Source organism: Chaetura pelagica, unplaced genomic scaffold (genome assembly GCF_000747805.2).
Source record: "Chaetura pelagica isolate M959 unplaced genomic scaffold, ChaPel_1.0 scaffold71, whole genome shotgun sequence".
In the NCBI taxonomy this organism is placed as follows: Eukaryota; Metazoa; Chordata; class Aves; order Apodiformes; family Apodidae; genus Chaetura; species Chaetura pelagica.
In genome coordinates this window covers 1,170,314-1,189,785 of record NW_009952435.1, presented here as the reverse complement: position 1 = coordinate 1,189,785, position 19,472 = coordinate 1,170,314, and the positions used below count along the sequence as shown (strand labels likewise).

The following is a 19,472-nucleotide window of genomic DNA, read 5'->3' as shown; positions in this document are numbered from 1 at the left end:
ATGTGTGATGGCCTGTAGTTTATGATGGAGCACTCTATTGGCAAGTAAAAACTCCAGTCAGGAGTTCTGTCTGGAGGGAAGTTTGGAAGCTAGAGTAAGCAAGAAAATAACAGGAATATAGTCTTTGGCCTATCTCCAGCACTTATCAAATGTTTTCCAAAGAAAGCCTCTTGCACACTGGTAATGGACCCCACTTTGGGGACAACACTAGTGAGAACCTATCTGGAGTATTGTGTCCAGTTCTGGGCTCCCCAGTTCAAGAGGGACAGGGATTTACCTGGGAGAGTCCAACAGAGGGCTACAAGGATGATTGAGGGACTGGAACATCTGTCTTATGAGGAAAGGCTGAGAGTCCTGGGGCTGTTTAGAGATGAGACGACTGAGATGGGATCTTATTAATATATATAAATATTTGAAAGGCAGGTGTCAAGAAGGAGGGGCCAGTCTCTTTTCAGTCATGCCCTGTGACAGAACAACGGGCAATGGATGTAAACTAGAGTGCAGGAAGTTCCACCTCAACATGAGGAAAAACTTCTTTACTGTGAGGGTTACAGAACACTGGAACAGGCTGCCCTGAGAGGTTGTGGAGTCTCCTTCTCTGGAGACTTTCAAGACCTTTCTGGATGTGTTTCTTTGTGACCTGCCCTAGATTCTGTGGTGGTCCTGTTCTGGCAGGGGTGTTGGACTTGGTGATTTCCAGAGGTACCTTCCAACCCCTACATTCTGTGTTTCTGTAATTCTTTATAGTTATTTAAAAAATGAAAAATTAAAAGAGCAAGCATAAGCAGCTGTGTGTACATGAGGTTTTAAGACTGTGCTCTCTAGAATATCTTAATTTCCAGAAGCTAAGAAAATGAATTAGGCAGTCATAGCAAATTCAGACAGCTGTTTGATTTTAATTAGATCCTTTGATAAAGATAGTGACTTTTATTTTCCTAATAAAAGGCTCTAAAGTTTTAGAGAAATTCAAGAGTCCTGAACAATAAGTGTCGGGAATTTGAAGACTAAATTAATCAATAATCCAGATGTTGAAGGCATTTTACCCCTGCCTTATATGAAAAATCCTAGTGCAGGTTTAAGTATTCATTTTCTATGGAAAGCCTCAGTAATACTGGTATCCAATCCACATATTATCCCACATGAAATCCACTGACAGATACTAAAGAGCTGTCGTGGCAATACAAGGAACACAAACCTGCTGATAGTATGATATGTTCTTAATACAAATAAGATATGCTTTTGAAAAAGTTAAAATTCTTATTAAAAAATAATTGCTATGAATATTACTGCCAAACATTCTTATCATTGCCTTGCTTTGGAGAATTTAAAAAAGGCACTCCTACAGCCTTGATTGTTGAATGGCTGAGCTATGTATGTTTTGATATCCTCAGAATTAATTTGAAGATACTTCTAGCATGTCATATAGTATATTCTGCTGCACTGATTTGCTTACTCTGATCTGAAAGGTGTATACCTACAGAGACAGTGCAGAAAATTGAGACATAACTGTCCTGTTTGTATTAATACAGTGCATACTTATGAGTATGCTTATGATGTCTTGCTTCCTAAGAAGGTGGATGAATAGATGCTGCTAAAGGAAACATCAGAAATGGCAAAACAATGACTAAGCCACTGAGAGGATAAAGGTGAAGCTAGCCTTTGTGGAATTTCTGATTTTGCCCTCTGAAGATCAAGCTGAGAAGAAAAGAAACATTCACTCATTCCACAGGATCTGAAACATAAAAAGGGGAAACATATATTTATCCCAGCTAACTATGCACTCAAGTGAAGTGCCTAAGAAATACCTGTTTCCTTATTAGGGGACACACATCTTCAAAAAGCAGTTTTGCCTCTCCAAGGTCTGCATTCTTCTCCAGACATTTGTTTCCCTTACTACAAAAGGAATAGAGGGTGTCTTCACTTCTGAGAAAGTACTTCAGCTAGTAGGACAACAGGCCACACTTTATGCTATGAAATTTGGAAGTAAGACAGGATAGCAAAGACAAAGAGCTAGATACAAAAGAAGCAGAAACAGCAGATTGAATTCTCATGCCTCCAGAAATTGATGCAACTACTCTCTGAAAGGTACTTAAACATGAAAAGAAGGCTATGATCACAGAGAGCAATCAGAAGTATAGATGTCGAGTTCATTTTTGTCCTCCATCCACTTTGTAAGGTCTCTAGCTGAAAGTTTGTCTTGATGAAAAAAACCTTGGAAGGAGAGAGCTTATTGAAGTAAATGTGAATCAGGCCCATAATGCTAACATAGCTGTGAAATTAGGGCTTACACTTCTACCCACAGGCAAGGACAGAAAGCCAAAAGTACCCCAAGAAACAAGACATTATCTGAGATACAAATCACCTATGCCCTATAGCAATGGGAGACAGCAATTCCAAACCATTTCTGTAAAGCTTGTTTACATTGTCAAATATACCTGCAATTAAGAGTGCCAAAGGCTGAGCTAGTGCAGAGCAGTGTAGCTTTGCTGCTTGGAAATGAGCTCTATCAGTTTACACAGCTAATCATCTGGGTGTCATAAAAATTCTACTTATTATGGAATGTACATGTTCTAGCCATAAGTTGCAGCACCTTTCCCCTCAGCTTCTGTTCCTGTTCCCTTTATGGTGGTTTGAGCCCATCCTTTCAATAAACATTCTCATTAACAGATATTAAATTAACTCATGAGCAGAGTTCAAGCAGAGGAAAGGCTCATCAACAAAAGGAAAAGGACACAGAACACATGGCATAAATACCTGCAATTGGCACTGAATTCGGTGGGAAGCAGAGATTGTTCAACATACATTGTCTTAATGGCTGCTGACCTGTTAAAAGTGCTTCTTCCTGTTACAAGAAATACCTCACAAGGTATTTCAACTCAATGAATTCTCACAATGTACTTCACAGCTTGAGTGCGAAGTGCTTCATTTTAGATACAGATCTGTCTTTTTCAATTACCAGTGCAGACTAGAAAGCATTTTATCAATGCTATATGTCAATTTAGCTTGCTAAGATATCCTAATTGGCTCTTTTTTAACTTCAGTGATGGCAGGTAAAGAAAAATGTGCTTAGCAGTTTTAAGTATTTATGTTTTGGCACTATTAAAGTGTCTAGCCAGTGTTTAGATTGAATGTAGCTGCAGAAGGTTTGATGTTGACATCTAATACCTGTTCTTAATGTGTTGGGGAGAACCAAGACACTTGAAACTTCCATTGACCATAATAGCAAGCCGTGTGCAGAGGGCTTCACATTCTTCCATACTGAAAAAAAAAAAAAAAAAGTGAGAAAAAATATAGTGAAAACATAGAACACTATTTATACCTAAGTTCAATTAAAGTGGAAGGAATCTGGATAGCTGCAAAAACGGGTACACAAAACCTTTGACTTTATAGGCAACAATCCAAACTGTAACCCTGGTCAGTACATATCAAAACTTATTACCACATGACAGCAACAAGAAAGCCCTAAAATAGAATTTATGTTTTTAGTCCAGAACTAATTGGATGATTCTGGCCACCTTACAAAGGTTTTATTACCACAGGCAAATACCTGATAGGCAGCCTCATAACTGCCACAGAATCTGAGAGCCATGAACCCTGTTATTCCTCTTAATAACTGTTTGTGGTCATTCTTAGCTAAAGGACAAAGGGAGAAGAATTAACTAAGTTTTCTCAGCTTTCCTCTTGCATAATACTTACCCTTGAAAATTAGTTACCATTTGACTGCAGGATAGAAGATGCAAAACACTACAATCCAAACAGAATTTTACTCATGGAAATGCATCTGAAGATAACAGCAGGATCCCATTAAATGCAGCTGCTTCAGATGATAAATAATAATTTTTATTTGTAAAGTTTAGGGCAGAAGAGCTGCCATTCTACATAATGTACAGAATTGTGTGAGTTCTTCCAAAGCATTGCTTTAAACATAGGACATCAGAGGACTGGAGCAGGTCTCCTGTGAAGACAGGCTTAGAGAGATGGGGTTATTCAATCGGGAGAAGAGAAGGCTCTGGAGAGACCTTATAGCAGCCTTCCAGTACCTGAAGGGGCCAACAGGCAAGCTGGAGAGGGACTTTTTACAAGGGCATGTGCTGATAGGACAAGGGGGAGTGGATTTAAGATGAAACAGGTTAGATTTAGATGCAATATTAGGAAGAAATTCTTCTCTGAGGATGGTGAGACTGGAACACGTTGCCCAGAGGAGTTGTGGCTGCCCAATCCCTGGAATTGTTCAAGACTAGGTTGAATGGGGTTTTGAGCAATCTGGTCACAGAATCATAGAATTGATTGGAAGGTTGGAAGGGAGAGCACCATAGGGGAAAGGGACCTGCAGGTCATGGTATACAGAAGGTATAGCCAGCAAGATGCCCTTGATGCAAGGCCAGTGGCATCCCGGGGTGTATTAGAAGGGGTATGGTTAGTAGGTCGAGAGAGTTCCTCCTCTGTTCTGTCCTGGTGAGGCCACATCTGGAGCATTGTGTCCAGTTCTGGGCCCCTCAGGGCAGGGAACTGCTTGAAAGAGTCCAGCATAGGGCCACAAAGATGATGAAGGGAGTGGAACCTCTCCTTTATGAGGAAAGCCAGAGGGCGCTGAGTCTCTTTAGCTTGGAAGTGTCCCTGCCTATGCAGGAGGACTGGAATTAGATGATCTGTAAGGTCTCTTCCACCCCAAACCATTCCATGTTATATATTCAGCATCTCAGTTGATGTACTTGCAATTCATTGCTTGCATTCCCCAACCTTTCTGAAACAGCTAAAAAAGTTTTCTTGTGTGCCTCAGCCATGTGCCACTCCAAATGAAAATGCTTTTACTGAACAATTAAGTAATCTCTTAGGAACAATTTCCTTAAAATACGACAGTGACATGTTGAGAACTGCCAAACCATTATAATTGAGAGAGATGGGGAGAGTGCTTGCTAATACATCTTCCCACAAATCTGAAAGCTAGCAAGAACCTTTGGGGTGCAGTAACACCTAATACTTCCTTTGGCATAACACTCCCCAGCTGTGGCAAAATAACACAAATTTACTCTTATATGGACACTTAATACAATTCCACCTCTTCTCCCTCAAAACAAAAGGTAAATCTTGTCTCTGAAAATTAAGTAAATATATCTCAAAAAATAATTTTTATACAGGAAACCATCTCTAAACAGTGTGCATTTGTTTGCTGATATGCATGAAGATTCACTTCTTAAGGGAAATTACTTTACTTACACAAGCAGCCTTTGAAAGAATCTCTAATAAATCTCCAATGGCCTTCAGCAAAGCGTATAGAGTATAAAATAATTTCTCCTTCCTCCACCCTGGCACAACAGTGTCTTCTTAATTAGAAATTAAGTATGTACACTATCAGTGTACCTTCAAGTAATTCATTTGTTGAGCTAAATGAGTAATTATTAGCAAATTGATGGATTTTGTGTCAGTTTACAGCATATTAGCAACAAGACCACTGTCCTTTTCTGTTTAGCTGGTGTTTGACAAGTAAGGGCTCTTAATCTTGACTGGAAAGCCAAAGCAGACTGGTTCCTGGAAAACATCCAATTTAATTCACAACACATAACTTGCATTCTCTATATAAGTGAACTGGTAAGCAATTGGGGGATCAAATTCAGGAATGCGATTTTCAAGATTCAGCTTCCATAAACAGAACACTAGAAACTTTTGAGAGCATTTTTCCATCAATAATATAGCACACATATGTAGCGAGACAACAAATATATTTTGAGAACATCTGAAATAAAATTAACAACATCTAGAAAATATTGAGGGAAGTTTTGTTGCATTCTTTTATTGACTCATATATCCTTCAAATCTTATTTGGCCAAATGTTACTTTGCTGTTTTGATTAATGAACTCTGTCCTCCCTGAGCTTGTTTTCTTGATCTCTCCCTCACTTAAAAATATTTTATATAGAATTATACACTATATTCCCTAACGAAACATTTAATTCATTCAATTTTTTATAAGATGTCACAAAACAGTATTGACATTTCCTCCACTAAACTGATACAGCAATGACCATATCAGAGCATTGACAAGATATGCAATGTAGATAGACTCTTCTAAGAGGATAGGGTCACTCCTACCATTTCCAGTAGTACATACAGATAATCTGTCTTTAGGATGCCACAACTCATTCTTTTCAAACACTGATGCAATACAAAATAATTCATAAAATGAGAAGAGGGCTTTTCACTCTAACCTCCCTTTACAAGGATCTGTAAAGTGGGAAGCTGCAAAAACATGAGCTGGTGTTCCAAGAAAGAGACATTGAAGAAAGACATTCCAAGAAAGCATAGAAAAGGAATAATTCATAGCATCTTTTTTGTTTTGGTTTGGCTTTGGTTTTGTTCCTGCAGTCCCCTTGAGCCATGTTCTAATATTTAAAATCAAATACAGAAAATATTTAGGATTTACACAAGTTCAATTTTCATGAGCAGGAAAGATTTCCCATAAAATACTAAGATGTATCTCATGTTTCACACCAGGGTGAGCATTGCTTTAGAACAAGCTCTTCTGCTCTCAGTTGGCAGCAGGTGAGGAGAGAGAACAGGAATATGTTGGCTGCTGGGATAAGGGCTTTACCTGTGGGATGTTAGCACAGCTGCACAGCCATCCTGAACTTCCTTGAGGATGGTTTTCCAAAGGTAGCGTTTAGAGCAGGGATCCATCCCAGAGCTGGGCTCATCCTACAGGAAAAATGAAAATGACAATACAGTAGCATGGGAAAAACATACCACAGCTCCAGCCCAGCACAAAGAGTTAACAAAGCTCACAATAAAATGTTTTTCTCTAAAAAAGCTACTTTTTCAGGAGATCACTTAAAACACACCTTGATCAGTGTTTTGCTTTAACACATATGGTTTCATTTCTAAACTTATAGAAGGCTTTTTTGTTAAATAAACTTTATATTAAAATCATACTTCTATATTGCATAGTGATATAATAAATATAATATTATTTGTAAAGATTTGAAATTATTTGTAAATATTTGAAAATATTTGTAAATTTATATACACACAAATATACTTTTGTTAATAGGAGAGACTTGCAGGTGTTCTTCTGCCCTTTCTGGGAAAGCCTGGTGCCTGTTTCTCCCTGCATGCACATCTACCATGAGCACAAACAAGTCCTGTAATTCCTGACTGCCTGCACTGCCCATACCACAACCAGATGTGAATAGTATGTTTGGATTTTGCATCTTCCGGCAGTTACTCCCAAAGTGCTATCAAGAGGAACTCTCAGCCATGATGCAAGGAATTCACAGGATTAAATAACAGCCCAGTCAGTGCTACACAGTGTAAACCATCTAGAAAACCAAATTTTTACTTCATCCACTCATGGAAGCAGAAGGAATGATATCTGATTGTCAAAAGTTAGTCTCAGTCACTGCAAAACTAGGGAGAAGGAAAATCTTCCAGTTGTTTTGTGTACTATGGAATACCATGACAAGTGTCAGCACCGATTAGGGTGGAATGGCCTTGACCAGTGTATTTGCAGGAAGGAGCTCCAGCTGAAACTAGAAGTGAAGTTGTCAAGAAACAAAGCAAACAAAGCATCCAATTTGATGCTGATTTTGGTGCCTCGCTGCCAGTGGTAGAGATTAAAAAAAAACTCAATTCAGTCTCTTATTATCACGTGTGAATAGCTAACAAAGAAAGTGTAAAAAGAAATAAAAATTAAACAACCCATGCCATTATTAAACTCATAGCTATGATCCTAGATGCAATCTAGAAGCAGATTCTATGGTTTACAATGGTGCCTTTGCTTTCAGACAAAAAAATATAAGCCTTTTAAATACTGACAACCCATTAAAAATCCGCTAGTTTTCTAAAGCCAGCCAAATGTTTTAAAGCATTTGACATGTTTAGACATGTCAAGACATGTCTTGGCATTACATATGCAAGTCAGTGCCCTGCAGCAAGATGTAGGTTGCAATGGTTAAAAAACAATTGGAACATTTTCTAAAATTGGGAAAAAGCACTGAATTAAGATTGTCTCCTCCTTTTACTAACTGGGCCACGGTCAGTTCAGGCATAAAATGTAAATAAAATAATTCTGCTCGGAAGTGAGGCAATGATAGGAAGTTAAAAGCAGCAAATTGTGTCTGTGCTCCTGAAACGCCAGCCCCGTGATAACACCAGTTTTATCTGGTTCTGCTTAGTCTGCAATCTGTTACTGGAAGTGCTGCTTTCCCCCCCAACTCTGGGAAGTGGATACCCTCCCTCTTACAGTTCAGAAAGGTTTATTGCACTATTTAACTGGTTTAGCTCTTCCCAGACAAGACTTAAGAAAGGGATGTTCAATCTTCTCTAGTGAAACAACAGGCCAAGCAATGATAACAAAGAGAATGTCGTGTCATCATTATGCAGTTCCCAAAGCTTTGCAACTTTCTGCACTGTTTAAACCGGAAAGGCCAGTTTCAGGCCTAAATAAGCAGTAGGATGCAAATAAAACTACATGTGATAAATAATTCAAATTAATATCATTCAGGAGTATTAGTTTGATTGTGTGATTTGTGAATTCAACAAAAATAAAAGAACTAGTCTGATTTATGAAGCACGACGTAGCAAGGAATATGAATATCCTGAAAAAGATGGGTCAGTAATTAATAACACCAGCTCCAAAATACTAATTAAAATACTAAACCTCCTTCTTCAAGAAGCCAGTAGAACTGTTCATGTCTATTTTTCTAAAGTTATATATGAAGTAGAGAATACGTAAAATACTAACATATTTTACATTTATTTTTTTTTTATTCCTTTACATAAAGAAAGCTTAAAAAAATTACAAGTCCATTTGGGCTATGAGATTCTACAATTACATTTGTGTGTGTTTGGTGGCCTTTTTTTTTGCCTGCTCACCAAATTGTCCCAAGGAAAAAAAAAAAAAAAAAGGAAAGAGAAAAATAATTTAATTTATTATTTTTGATAGCACTGGAGAACAAAATAAGCATTTATACATCACAACAAAGAGTACAGTTGCTCATCCATGCATCGATTACTCCCTGGAATGACCAGGAAACTACTTGGTTTTCTCTATAGCAACATACAAGACAATAAATTAAATTTGAAGCAATTTGTCATGGGCACATTATAGCTTTTACTCACCAGTAAAAGTATTTGGGGTTTACCAACTAAAGCCACAGCAGTAGAGAGCTTCCTCTTTGTGCCAGCACTGTATGTTCTCACCAGTTTGTCAGCATGGGCATTGAGTTGTAACCGGGTAACAAGGTCCTCTGCAACCTGTAGTTTGGATATTCAAAGGCCAGCAAAGATGAGCCAAATTAGGTGGCATTTGTGCTTGATTGAAAGAACACTCTGTTCATGCATATTAAGCATATGTATGTGCTGTTTTCTTATTTACCCCAATTTGCTGCACAGTGTTATTATTTTTTACTCCTAGACACATACTAAAAGCTGCTCCAGCACCCCTTAGTTCTCCACAAAGGATAAGGATTTTCATAGATAGAAAATGTGGCTTTGTCTCTGTGTGTCACAGCATTCGTTCTGTGCTAATGTGTCAGTGATGTTGCCTATTTTACCTTGTCTGAAGTATTTATTTGATCTTATTTCATCTTAAGGACTGAAAATTCAGATGAGAAAATCCTACATCAGCCACAAAAGATGGAAATGGCAGAAAATCAAGCCACAGGTCAAGCATTTAGTCTCTTAAAGACAAAAGGTAACTTAGTGTTCAATTAATATATCTTTCTAACAACTGAGAGGGGTAAATTTACTCTAGCTAGTTTGATTTCAATTAAGTATGTGTGATCTGAGCAAGCTGGGCAGGCACATGCACACAGCTGGAGACAGTGTTCATGCTGTCTTCTATGGCCTTTACCTGTCAGAGCAAGTCCTAATGTACAAGGCTCTCTCAAATATTGCTCCACCTGTATCACCTATTGCTGTTGGACCATCAAGGGACACCTCATGCTAAAGCACAGACACAGCAGTGAATTTTCTACTTACCAGATGCACCCTGCAAAGCAGCAGGTGTTCAGTGGCATACTGCTGACTATCATCAAGGGGTGATGAAATTTGTAATAGAGCCAGTGTACCTTTAAGCTAGATGTACCTAGACAGCCGGGAGGTTCTTGTAAAACAAGTCATTACATGGTGCCCTATTGCTTGAGATCAACTGCCAGGAGAACCCCAGCAGTATGGGGCATTCCTTTTGCTCCCTCTGCAGTACCTTCAGCAAAAAGCAAGGAATGACTGGAAGGATTAGTCAGATTAGATGGACAGTCTCCAATTAATTCAGAAAATCCAATAGAAAATACATTAAATCAATAAACAATATTGTGAATTAATATTCACTACCCATTTCAAATAAACTGTTGTAAGCATAATGTTTTTAATAAGACTGTGTTATGAAAATTCCTTAGAAAAAGATACAGATAACCATCAGTCTTTTAGCAAGATTTTAAAAATAAGAGACATCTCTGAGAGCAAGTTCTCTGTAAGCACAAACGATGCTGCAGTCATGAGAATCTGTAGTATCCTAAGTGTGGATCCTGGCACTAGTATTAACAGTCGCTTGTGTTTGGTGTACCTTAATGTATAATCTAACAGTGATACCTTTTCTCATACAAAAGCCACATTTCATAAATATTGCTCTGACAAGGTTAAAAAAAAAAAAACAACAAAAAAAAAAAAACAAAAAAAAAGGAGGTACTGCAAATTCAAACATTCTGCAGCCTTAGAAATGGTCAAGCATTGAAGCTATATGGTAAGATATAATACCTGGGCTTTTTTGAACTTCTTAAAAATGATTTTTTAACTTCCAAACATGGGTATCATCTTACACCAAAACAGCCTGTAAAGTGATCACCTCTAAAGCACATGGTAGACAGCTCATGCACTCTACTAAACTGACTTGCTTTACTGCTGGGAATGCATGGATGTTACTGACAACAGGATTACCTTCCTACAAAGTCACCAACATTTAACTTAAGCTAAAAAGAAAGGGGTGGGAGTAATTTCATAGTACCCACTTTGCCACTGCTTTGAATGTGTAGATCTTCCAAGATCAACCTTGTAGATCATTCTATTACACTCCAATCAGACTAGGTATCTACATACTCTTCTTTGGTGGGAAACATATCAAATTAGAACAGATTTGGTGCTGAATCACCTCAGCAACACGAAGGCAGGAATAGCTCATTTCTTACTCCTAACCATTTCCCAACTGCACCCAAAAAATGTCCTATTCCTGCAGTCCTCCTCAATCCTTTCATTTAATTTCCAAGTTCTACTGCAGAACATGCATCAGCAAATATAAGAATATAATAACAGTCTCAGCTTCATCAATATGACCTAAACAACAACAACAACAATGTCATTTGAATGAAATTAGAGATCTTATGTGTTAGGATACTGTGGAGGAGCCTGCATATCTCCATTATAACTTCATTTCTCTGTATAACCAGTGCTATCTGGAGGTTTGTATGACACTATTCTATAAAGTAAGAGTGAAAATCCCTCTTAAACTGCTTTAAATGAAATTCAGAATTGGACATGTGACAAATCTTTAAACAGATACATACAATTATGCAAGAGATTTACAATGCTAATGGTTTCCTTCCCTCACTGAATGTGAGATATATACACAAGCACCTTCTCTCTCCCTGTCATATTCATCATGATGTTCTATTTTTGTTTTCAATTACTTTCAGCGGGGAAGAGTGAGGAGATACATCAATTTTTGTTAGCAAGTTGGCAACACTGAGGCCAAATTAAAACACATAGCTATATGCAAATAAGTATATTGTGAGAGCACTTGAACCATAAAGATGTTTTACATCTAGTCATGGCTGTAGCAATGTATTTAAACTCTTTCCATCCTCCTCCCCCCTTCAGTCCAAATTATAACAGACTTTACATCCATCAGCTAAGAATTTCCCTATTTGCCAATATTGCTTAAAATTATCTTCTTTTCCCTCAGCAATTCTAACATCTTTAGCAAAAGTTATTTTTCCCTAAATGAATGTGGACTAGTTCTCCTAGCTTTGGAATAGGCATTGGAATAAGCCTTTCAACCTGTGAAATCAAAACCAAATCCTCCAATATTTTGTGCATTTCCTAAAGACTCTCTTCATTCCAGAAGAGGCAGTAAGGTAACTTGAATCTTTGCACACAATGTTAACGTTTCTGGGACTAAAGGTTAAAGTAGGCACGGTGTCTTCTATCCTACAGAAAACCAAGAGGCATGTCTACCTCATTGAAAAGCAGTAAGTGATGTTAATAATGTAACTATAATGCTAATGATTTTCCACTCTCTTTGAAAATTACCATTAATGTTCAAGTAAAAAATTAAGTGGTGCTGAGAGTTACCAGTTAGTATGTGTTTCAGAAAAGCTTTGAGCTAGCAAGGACTTAATCTGTTAGAAGACTAGAAATGTGATAGCATGTCTATCCTGGCTTGAAAGGCTGTATGCATCAGTGTGTTAATTTTGCATTATTTCTAATAAAATAAATGTGATGTATAACTTCTTGCTATTTTATTTTGAACAAGCCTTCATAAAGCATGCCTGGCCTAATACTGAAAATATGTATCATACCTAGTACAAATGTAATAAGCATGGGATGAATTCTAGAGCAATCTGAAAAATACACTTCCAAAACAGACAAACAAAGTGTCAGGTTCTGAGTAAATGAATGCAACGAAGTTTGAACATCCTAAATAACAATCATTCACCAATTCCACACAAAAAAGTATTCATTCTGCTTCAGAGTAAACTCAGAATTGTTAGATTTCTTACATTAGGAAAGTGGATACTCATAGTCAATCTTCTAGGGGGAAATACTTCTTTACCCCAGAATCTAACTAAACCATACACACTATTTCTGCTTGGTGTCCAAAAAAAGCAGCCATGCAAGGAATAAATAAGAAATAAATTGCAAATAAATGAATGTACAAATCCCTGTTTTATACAGTTGTAGAATTTATAAGATGTAAGGAAGCAAAATATATTCTCACTTCAATGCAAAAGTCTTCTTGGAGAGTTAACGTAGAGAGAAACCATACTAACATTCCAAGAGGTTTCCTCCGAAGGTCTGATGAAGCTTGTTGTGAGATTTGCAACATGAGTTTTAATGCAAATGAGAGATGTCACTTAATATTGTGTTAATATATTATATTTTTTAACAGCTATATGCTGTCTTTCAGAATAAATTGGGATATTGAAATCTGATATATTGAAGAAATAAAAATAATAATTAAAAATATTATGTTAAATTAGTATCTGTCTGAAGAACCTAAAAAAACCCCACTCATTTTTTTTTTCAAGTTTTGCAGCAAAAAGAAACTTTCAGAGCACTCTGGAAAGTAAAGTAAAACTTTACATTACATGAAGCTTAACACTGATACCAAATGACCTGCTTTTCTCCTCATTTCCCATTCAGTTAATTATTGTTTTGGAACTTTAAGTGCACTCAGCTCTATGTCAGGCACTGAACTGCTGCTGATAAATCTGTCTAGCAAAGGGTTTGATCCTTGAGGTTAGTGCTTCAATAGATTATTTTAGCAGTAACACATCCTGTAAGTCACCTGCCCACTTGCCAGTTTTATTAAAAAACAAAGTGCATGTATGTTGCTTTCCACATCAAAACCATGTACTCTCTAGAACATATTCTGTAGAATATTTACCACGTTCACATAAACACTCCCTGGCAAACATGCAGAGGCAGGCTTGAAGCACTGTATCGTAGGCAGGAGGGAATAAGAAAACAACAGCTTACACTTCCGTACAGCTGCTATTCCAAAGCATTCCCAGGCCTTATTTTCTTCATAGACCACTTAAATGCACACTTTCTTCAGGCACTAGCCATTGATGAGTTGAAACACAGCAGCTGTTCAACACTTGACAGCAATGCCACACAGTAGGAAGAAGTGGCTGACAAAAACATTTGTTTACCTCTGAGACAGCTGCATTTCAGGTTTTGGTAAACCATAGTAGCTAAATATTATTTGCAGGAGGCCTTTGATGCCTTGTTCACAAGCATATGGCAGCAAAGTCTGCTCTGCAATCTATGCAGACAAAAAATTAGGACAACTGAAAGGAAAAACTATCTGTATCACAAATGTGAAACTAAGGCACAGAAGGTTGCCTATTAAGAATATACGAAGGCTACACCTAGACCATTTAAGGTCCAGGACAATCAAAAGATTAATATTTATCTCCTCCCAGTCACCTCAGTAACATAACTCATCTCTAAATAATACAGGATTTATTTTAATCCACTTGAAGCAGGACCTGTATGGGAATTACTACACCATTTGAGGAGCTGTTCCCCAAATGTTTTTGATAACCACCATTGGAGTAGCTGTGTACTAACTGCCCAGAGAACGGCTGGATCTGAACATAAAGTAGAAGCTCTTAGTTACCCCAATTATACATAAATACTTTCGAAGCTGAAATGGGTTTTATGAATGCCAGATAGTTCAGAGAGAGCACTATTCTCATGTTATCTACAGAGAAAGTATATGAAGCCAGGTTACCCTTGTGGCTCCTCACCAAATACAGACAGCGGGCAGCATTGCAGTAGCATTCATTTACTTATGCACATGTAGAAAGACACCCTGCAGGCACGGTATAGGAACTTGTTGATATCATCCTGCTCATCACAATCTGGAAAACTTCCCAGGCACCTGAGAAAAGCTCAGTGCTGCATGGGACAATTTACTTATAAAACCCAAGTCCTTAAGCACACCACAGAACTCTATCTGCAAGCTTCCATGTAGCTCCCAATCCTGCTCCTTATCCTCCAAAAAAATTGCTGCTGGGAAGTCAAATGATCTTGTTGCCAGTTATTAATTGCAATGGAAGACAACAGGCAAGATTCTGGAGGTTAGAAGGACAATCCTAGAGTAACAGAAACTACATGGGGCTAATCTATATTACAGACACTAACTTCATATCACATTCTGATTTTCTCATGTTAGGAGTAACAGAAACTACATGGGGCTAATCTATACAACAGAAATTACAGACACTAACTTCATATCACACTCTGGTTTTCTCATGTTAATAGAGATGCAACTAAGGACAAGAGACTGAGCTGCTGAAATCAGGTCAGATCAGAAACTTTCATCTGCAAAGACAGAAAAAAACCCCACCTTTTACACTACATCCATTTGGTACTTAATTTCTGGTATTGGCTGACCGATTGCCTCATTACAGAAAAAGAGCACTGTTTACTGGTCAGCCCAGATGCAGGTGCATCTGTAATTTCAAAACCTCTGAGTGACATTCCCAGACATTGTCATCACCTAGTAAACTGTGAGGCATTTTCCAACAAGGGTTTGGCCTCTTCTCCTTGAACAGCTTCAGGCCTGGTACAGCAGCTGAATTATCTTAGGGTCTGCTCCCAGCAGGCAGTTTGAATGCAGCTATCATCTTGTGAAGTTTAAGACACTAGCAGAGTGCTGGCAGCTGTCATCTCAGCACCCAGATGTTTGGAGTACTTAAATAATCATTCAACAATCACAGAATCACAGAATCACTTAGGTTGGAAAAGACCTTTAAAATTACCTAGTCCAACCATTAACCCTACTCTACCAAGTCCAGCACTAAGCCACATCCCCAAGCGCCACGTCTAGACAACTTTTAAACACATCCAAGGACAGTGACTCAATCACCTCCCTGGGCAGCATGTTCCAATGTCTGACAACCCTTTCAGTGAAGAATTTCTTCCTAATGTCTAGTCTAAACCTTCTCTGGTCGAACTTGAGGCCATTCCCTCTTGTTCTACCACTAGTTACTTGAGAAGAGACCAGCACCTGCCTCTTTACAACATCCTTTCAGGTAGCTGTAGAGGTTGATGAGGTCTCCCCTCAGCCTCCTTTTCTTCAGACTAAACAGCCCCAGCTCCCTCAGCCACTCCTCATAAGGCTTGTTCTCAAGGCCCTTCCCCAGCTTGGTCACCCTCCTCTGGACACACTCCAGCAATTTTTTTATTCCTTCAGAGTTTAATCCCACCTCTGAAAAAAGTGTTTCTATGGAGTGCATGACTCAGGACATGTGATGTTTCTTCCCAGTTCTCCAGGTCTGATAATGAAGGTGTTGAAACATTCATAAATTTCATTTCCTTCAGAGTTTTTATGCCTGAGATTTCATTTGCATTGGTGTCATTTTACTACCCTCAATTACATTAATTGTGTTTTGCACTGACATAACACACAGAAAAAAATCACATTGTTTAAATAAAGTAGTAGTGATAAAAAACCTTATTACTAAAGATGCTAGATGAAATATTAGATATTCTCTCATGTAAACAAAAAAAGTACAATTGCTTTATAAATTCCAGAACCCAACTTGGCCTCAGCTCCCCCTGCAAATCTGTTCTGGATAGTTACCTTATGGATATCCTGTTTTGAAATTCCACGCAGTGTGCAGTAATAATAAAGATGCTCCCAACCTGTTAAAAGTTCATCCAGGGCATCTTGCTGTGGACAATAGCCGATAAGAATGCCTTCAGAGCTAGCAGAGAGTATATCCATTTCAGACCTGTTTAAAGAAACAGACAAAGACTTGAATGTCATTTTAAAAAAAACCCAGGCCTGCGTTTCACCCTTGGCACACAGACTCTTGAAGACAAAGATACTGATGCTTGTCTCCCCGGGCAAATGAGTCTGAAACTCTTTGCTATGATCACTTACCCACACACAACACATGCTTTTTGTCCCTTTCACTGCCACCTATGTGTCACTATTCTGACAGGGTGTGTGTCAAGGGGAAGAGAGCAACACAGGATGAGGGCAGATCTACGAGAATTACTTCTTAGCAGATTCAACTTTCTTACCTTTTTGATAGACCCTGTTATAAGGAGACATATTTCAAAACCATACTGCATATATCATGTTCAATATCAAAGGGGCAGTAGTTGAGAGATGGAGAGAGTAATGTTGCTGGGTATTCTTCTTGTGTCTGTGCACACACGTACACATGCATAAGTTCTCTCAGGAGCAAGAGACCAACAAAACACAGAATATCAAAGCCTAGTAGGTTAAAAAACAATACAGGAAAAAACCCACACAATTATCCTGATCTAAGAGATTTTGGTCATCACTTTGTAGCTGAACATTATTACTTGAAATTACATTCATTGCTAAGAAGCAAGCTTGATTGCAAGGGTGTCTCATTATCCATAATGGCACTAAATCTATCCCATTTATTCCAACATCTAATTCAACATTCAATGATGCTGATTCACATGTACAGAAAAGACCTGTCAAAACTAAGATACTTAATAGTAAAAAAATCTGAGCTTTGAAAGACAAAAGGTTTTAAAAGGTTCTGAGTAACAGAACTGTTTTCCCTTTAGTGGTTTTCTGTTTCTGGTTAAGAGAACTAAATATATGATTAATCATTTAGACACAAAGTAAATGTATTAAATACGGGATCTACAAATACCAGCTCCAGTGAAAATATAAATATGTATCTCACGTTAACAAGACCCAGAAGTCTGGGGAGAAAAAGAAAGCACAAATTCTGCATTTTACATAATGAACCACTGCATCAAAATATATTGTAATGCTATCAAAAGATAAAGTATCATGATTATGACAAACTTTGATGGGAATTTTTTAGAATGGTCCTTTGCCCTTAATGGCACAGATATAAACTTTTAGTAGCTTTTTAGGTTTTGATGGTGCCAAGGAAGTTAGCTTCCTGTAGACATTTCTTAAGAGATGGCTAAAGACTTAGACAAGAAGAAAAGGAGTGATAGGGGAAAGAGGATACCAGAAGTGCACTTCCTCACTAATTTATATCTGCTATTAGGTTATTTTAATTAAGTATATATATGTTTATACCAGTTTAGTTTCCAGCCATACGTAAATCAAATTAAATTGCTTATTTAGGGTCATCTTTACCATAAGATATGGGTTCATTAATGTTGATCTTTTTGCATAATCTTTCAGAAGCAGTGGACTCCTTTTTTAATGAACTCCACCATAGTGGAACGCTATTCACAGAGAAATGCTATCTAAATGCTGATGAACAAAGAGAGATGTGTCAGAGGTTTGTTTTAGTAGGAAGATCCAGGCATGCTAACAAGGTTTCATTGTGGTGCAGCTGCTGTCTTTGGAGATACAAAAGACTGGGCTTTTGATAAATACCCAGGTTCAGTCACAAGAGAACAAATCACACCAACGAGTAATTCCATGTTTACTCAGCATGAACCCTGTAGCTGGATAGAAACTTCTAGTCTGGAATGGCTCCATATCATGAAGAACAAAAAATAAGTAGGCATGGCTGCAAAAAATAACATATATCTAATGTTCTTTAGCTACAACTATATTAGACAATAGTTACTCAGTTTGCATCAGGAAACAAAAGTATATCAGTGTCCCCAGTGCTAACCATAGAGATATGATTTTAGTGTTGGATGTCCCATAAAGCACACAGCCCTAGATGAACAATATCCCACCCACTGACCTTTAGCTTTCATAGAAGAGTACAAGGAGAATAGATCAATTAATATTCTTACTCAGTCTCATCCTTATCTTGCAACTTTATCAACTAGTGCTGACCTTAAACATGCCCCCATTAATAAAGACATTCTAATATATTCACTACAGAAGTCATGGACCTAATTTTTCTCCATCTCTCTATCTGCCAAAGCAGAAAACAATCTGACCAGAAGAAAAGAAGGGGGGAAAAAAAAAAAAAAAGGGCATACAAGAAGTCTTTATTGAGACTTTTTTTGGTATGTAGAGTACAATGCCTGTTCTTCTTCATCTTTGGACTAGATGATCTCTAGAGGTCCCTTCCAATCCCTAGGATTCTGTGTTTCTGTGATTCCCTCAGCAATATCACTGAGTAGATTTCCAAATAAAAAAAACTGGAGCTCATCTTTCAGTTTTGTTTAGCCAAGTCCTAAGCTTTTTTTGAATACTGAAAGAATCGATGAAAGAAAACCACAGCTTAATTTTTAATTAGAATACATATCTTATAATGGAAAACTGCCCTCATCTCTGGAAATTGATTTTCCCTGAAATTTGGTTAAACTCTCAGATTTCATTTTCATGGGTCTAAATCAAATGAACATTTAAAAATGTTTTACTTTTCAATAAAAGATATACTATAAATGCTTTTTTTAATGTCAGATATGAAACTAATTATAATCTTCCTCTTCCTTAACAAGTATCTTAATATATTACATTATCAGAATAAAATTTGAAATATATATTTTGTAATATTTTCTGAAATATAGATTAGCATGCAGCAAAATGCTGGGTTTTTTCTCAAGCTAGATAAAAGCAGACATTTGTTTTCTGCCTTTTTATTACCAGCATGCTAGCATTTCTCATTAGGCCATTCATATAAACAACAGGACACACAGGAAGAAAAAAATCAGGTCATTTTAAACATGGAGATAAAGAACATCTAAGTAGAGATTACAAGCCCTCTCAGGCTTTTTGTCCATAATACAGTAAACACAATGAATTCCTCTGGTTATTGC

At 37.6% G+C, this 19,472-nt stretch overlaps 1 protein-coding gene across 1 annotated transcript in view; it reads right to left on the bottom strand.

Moving 5' to 3' along the window:
* Positions 1 to 19,472, bottom strand: part of ABCA13 (ATP-binding cassette, sub-family A (ABC1), member 13) — a 170,324-nt gene that overhangs the window by 12,104 nt on the left and 138,748 nt on the right. Inside the window, 4 exon segments of the mRNA XM_010008365.1 lie at positions 3,166 to 3,258; positions 6,589 to 6,692; positions 9,114 to 9,248; positions 16,363 to 16,513. Of these exon segments, the coding sequence (XP_010006667.1) occupies positions 3,166 to 3,258; positions 6,589 to 6,692; positions 9,114 to 9,248; positions 16,363 to 16,513 (483 nt within the window).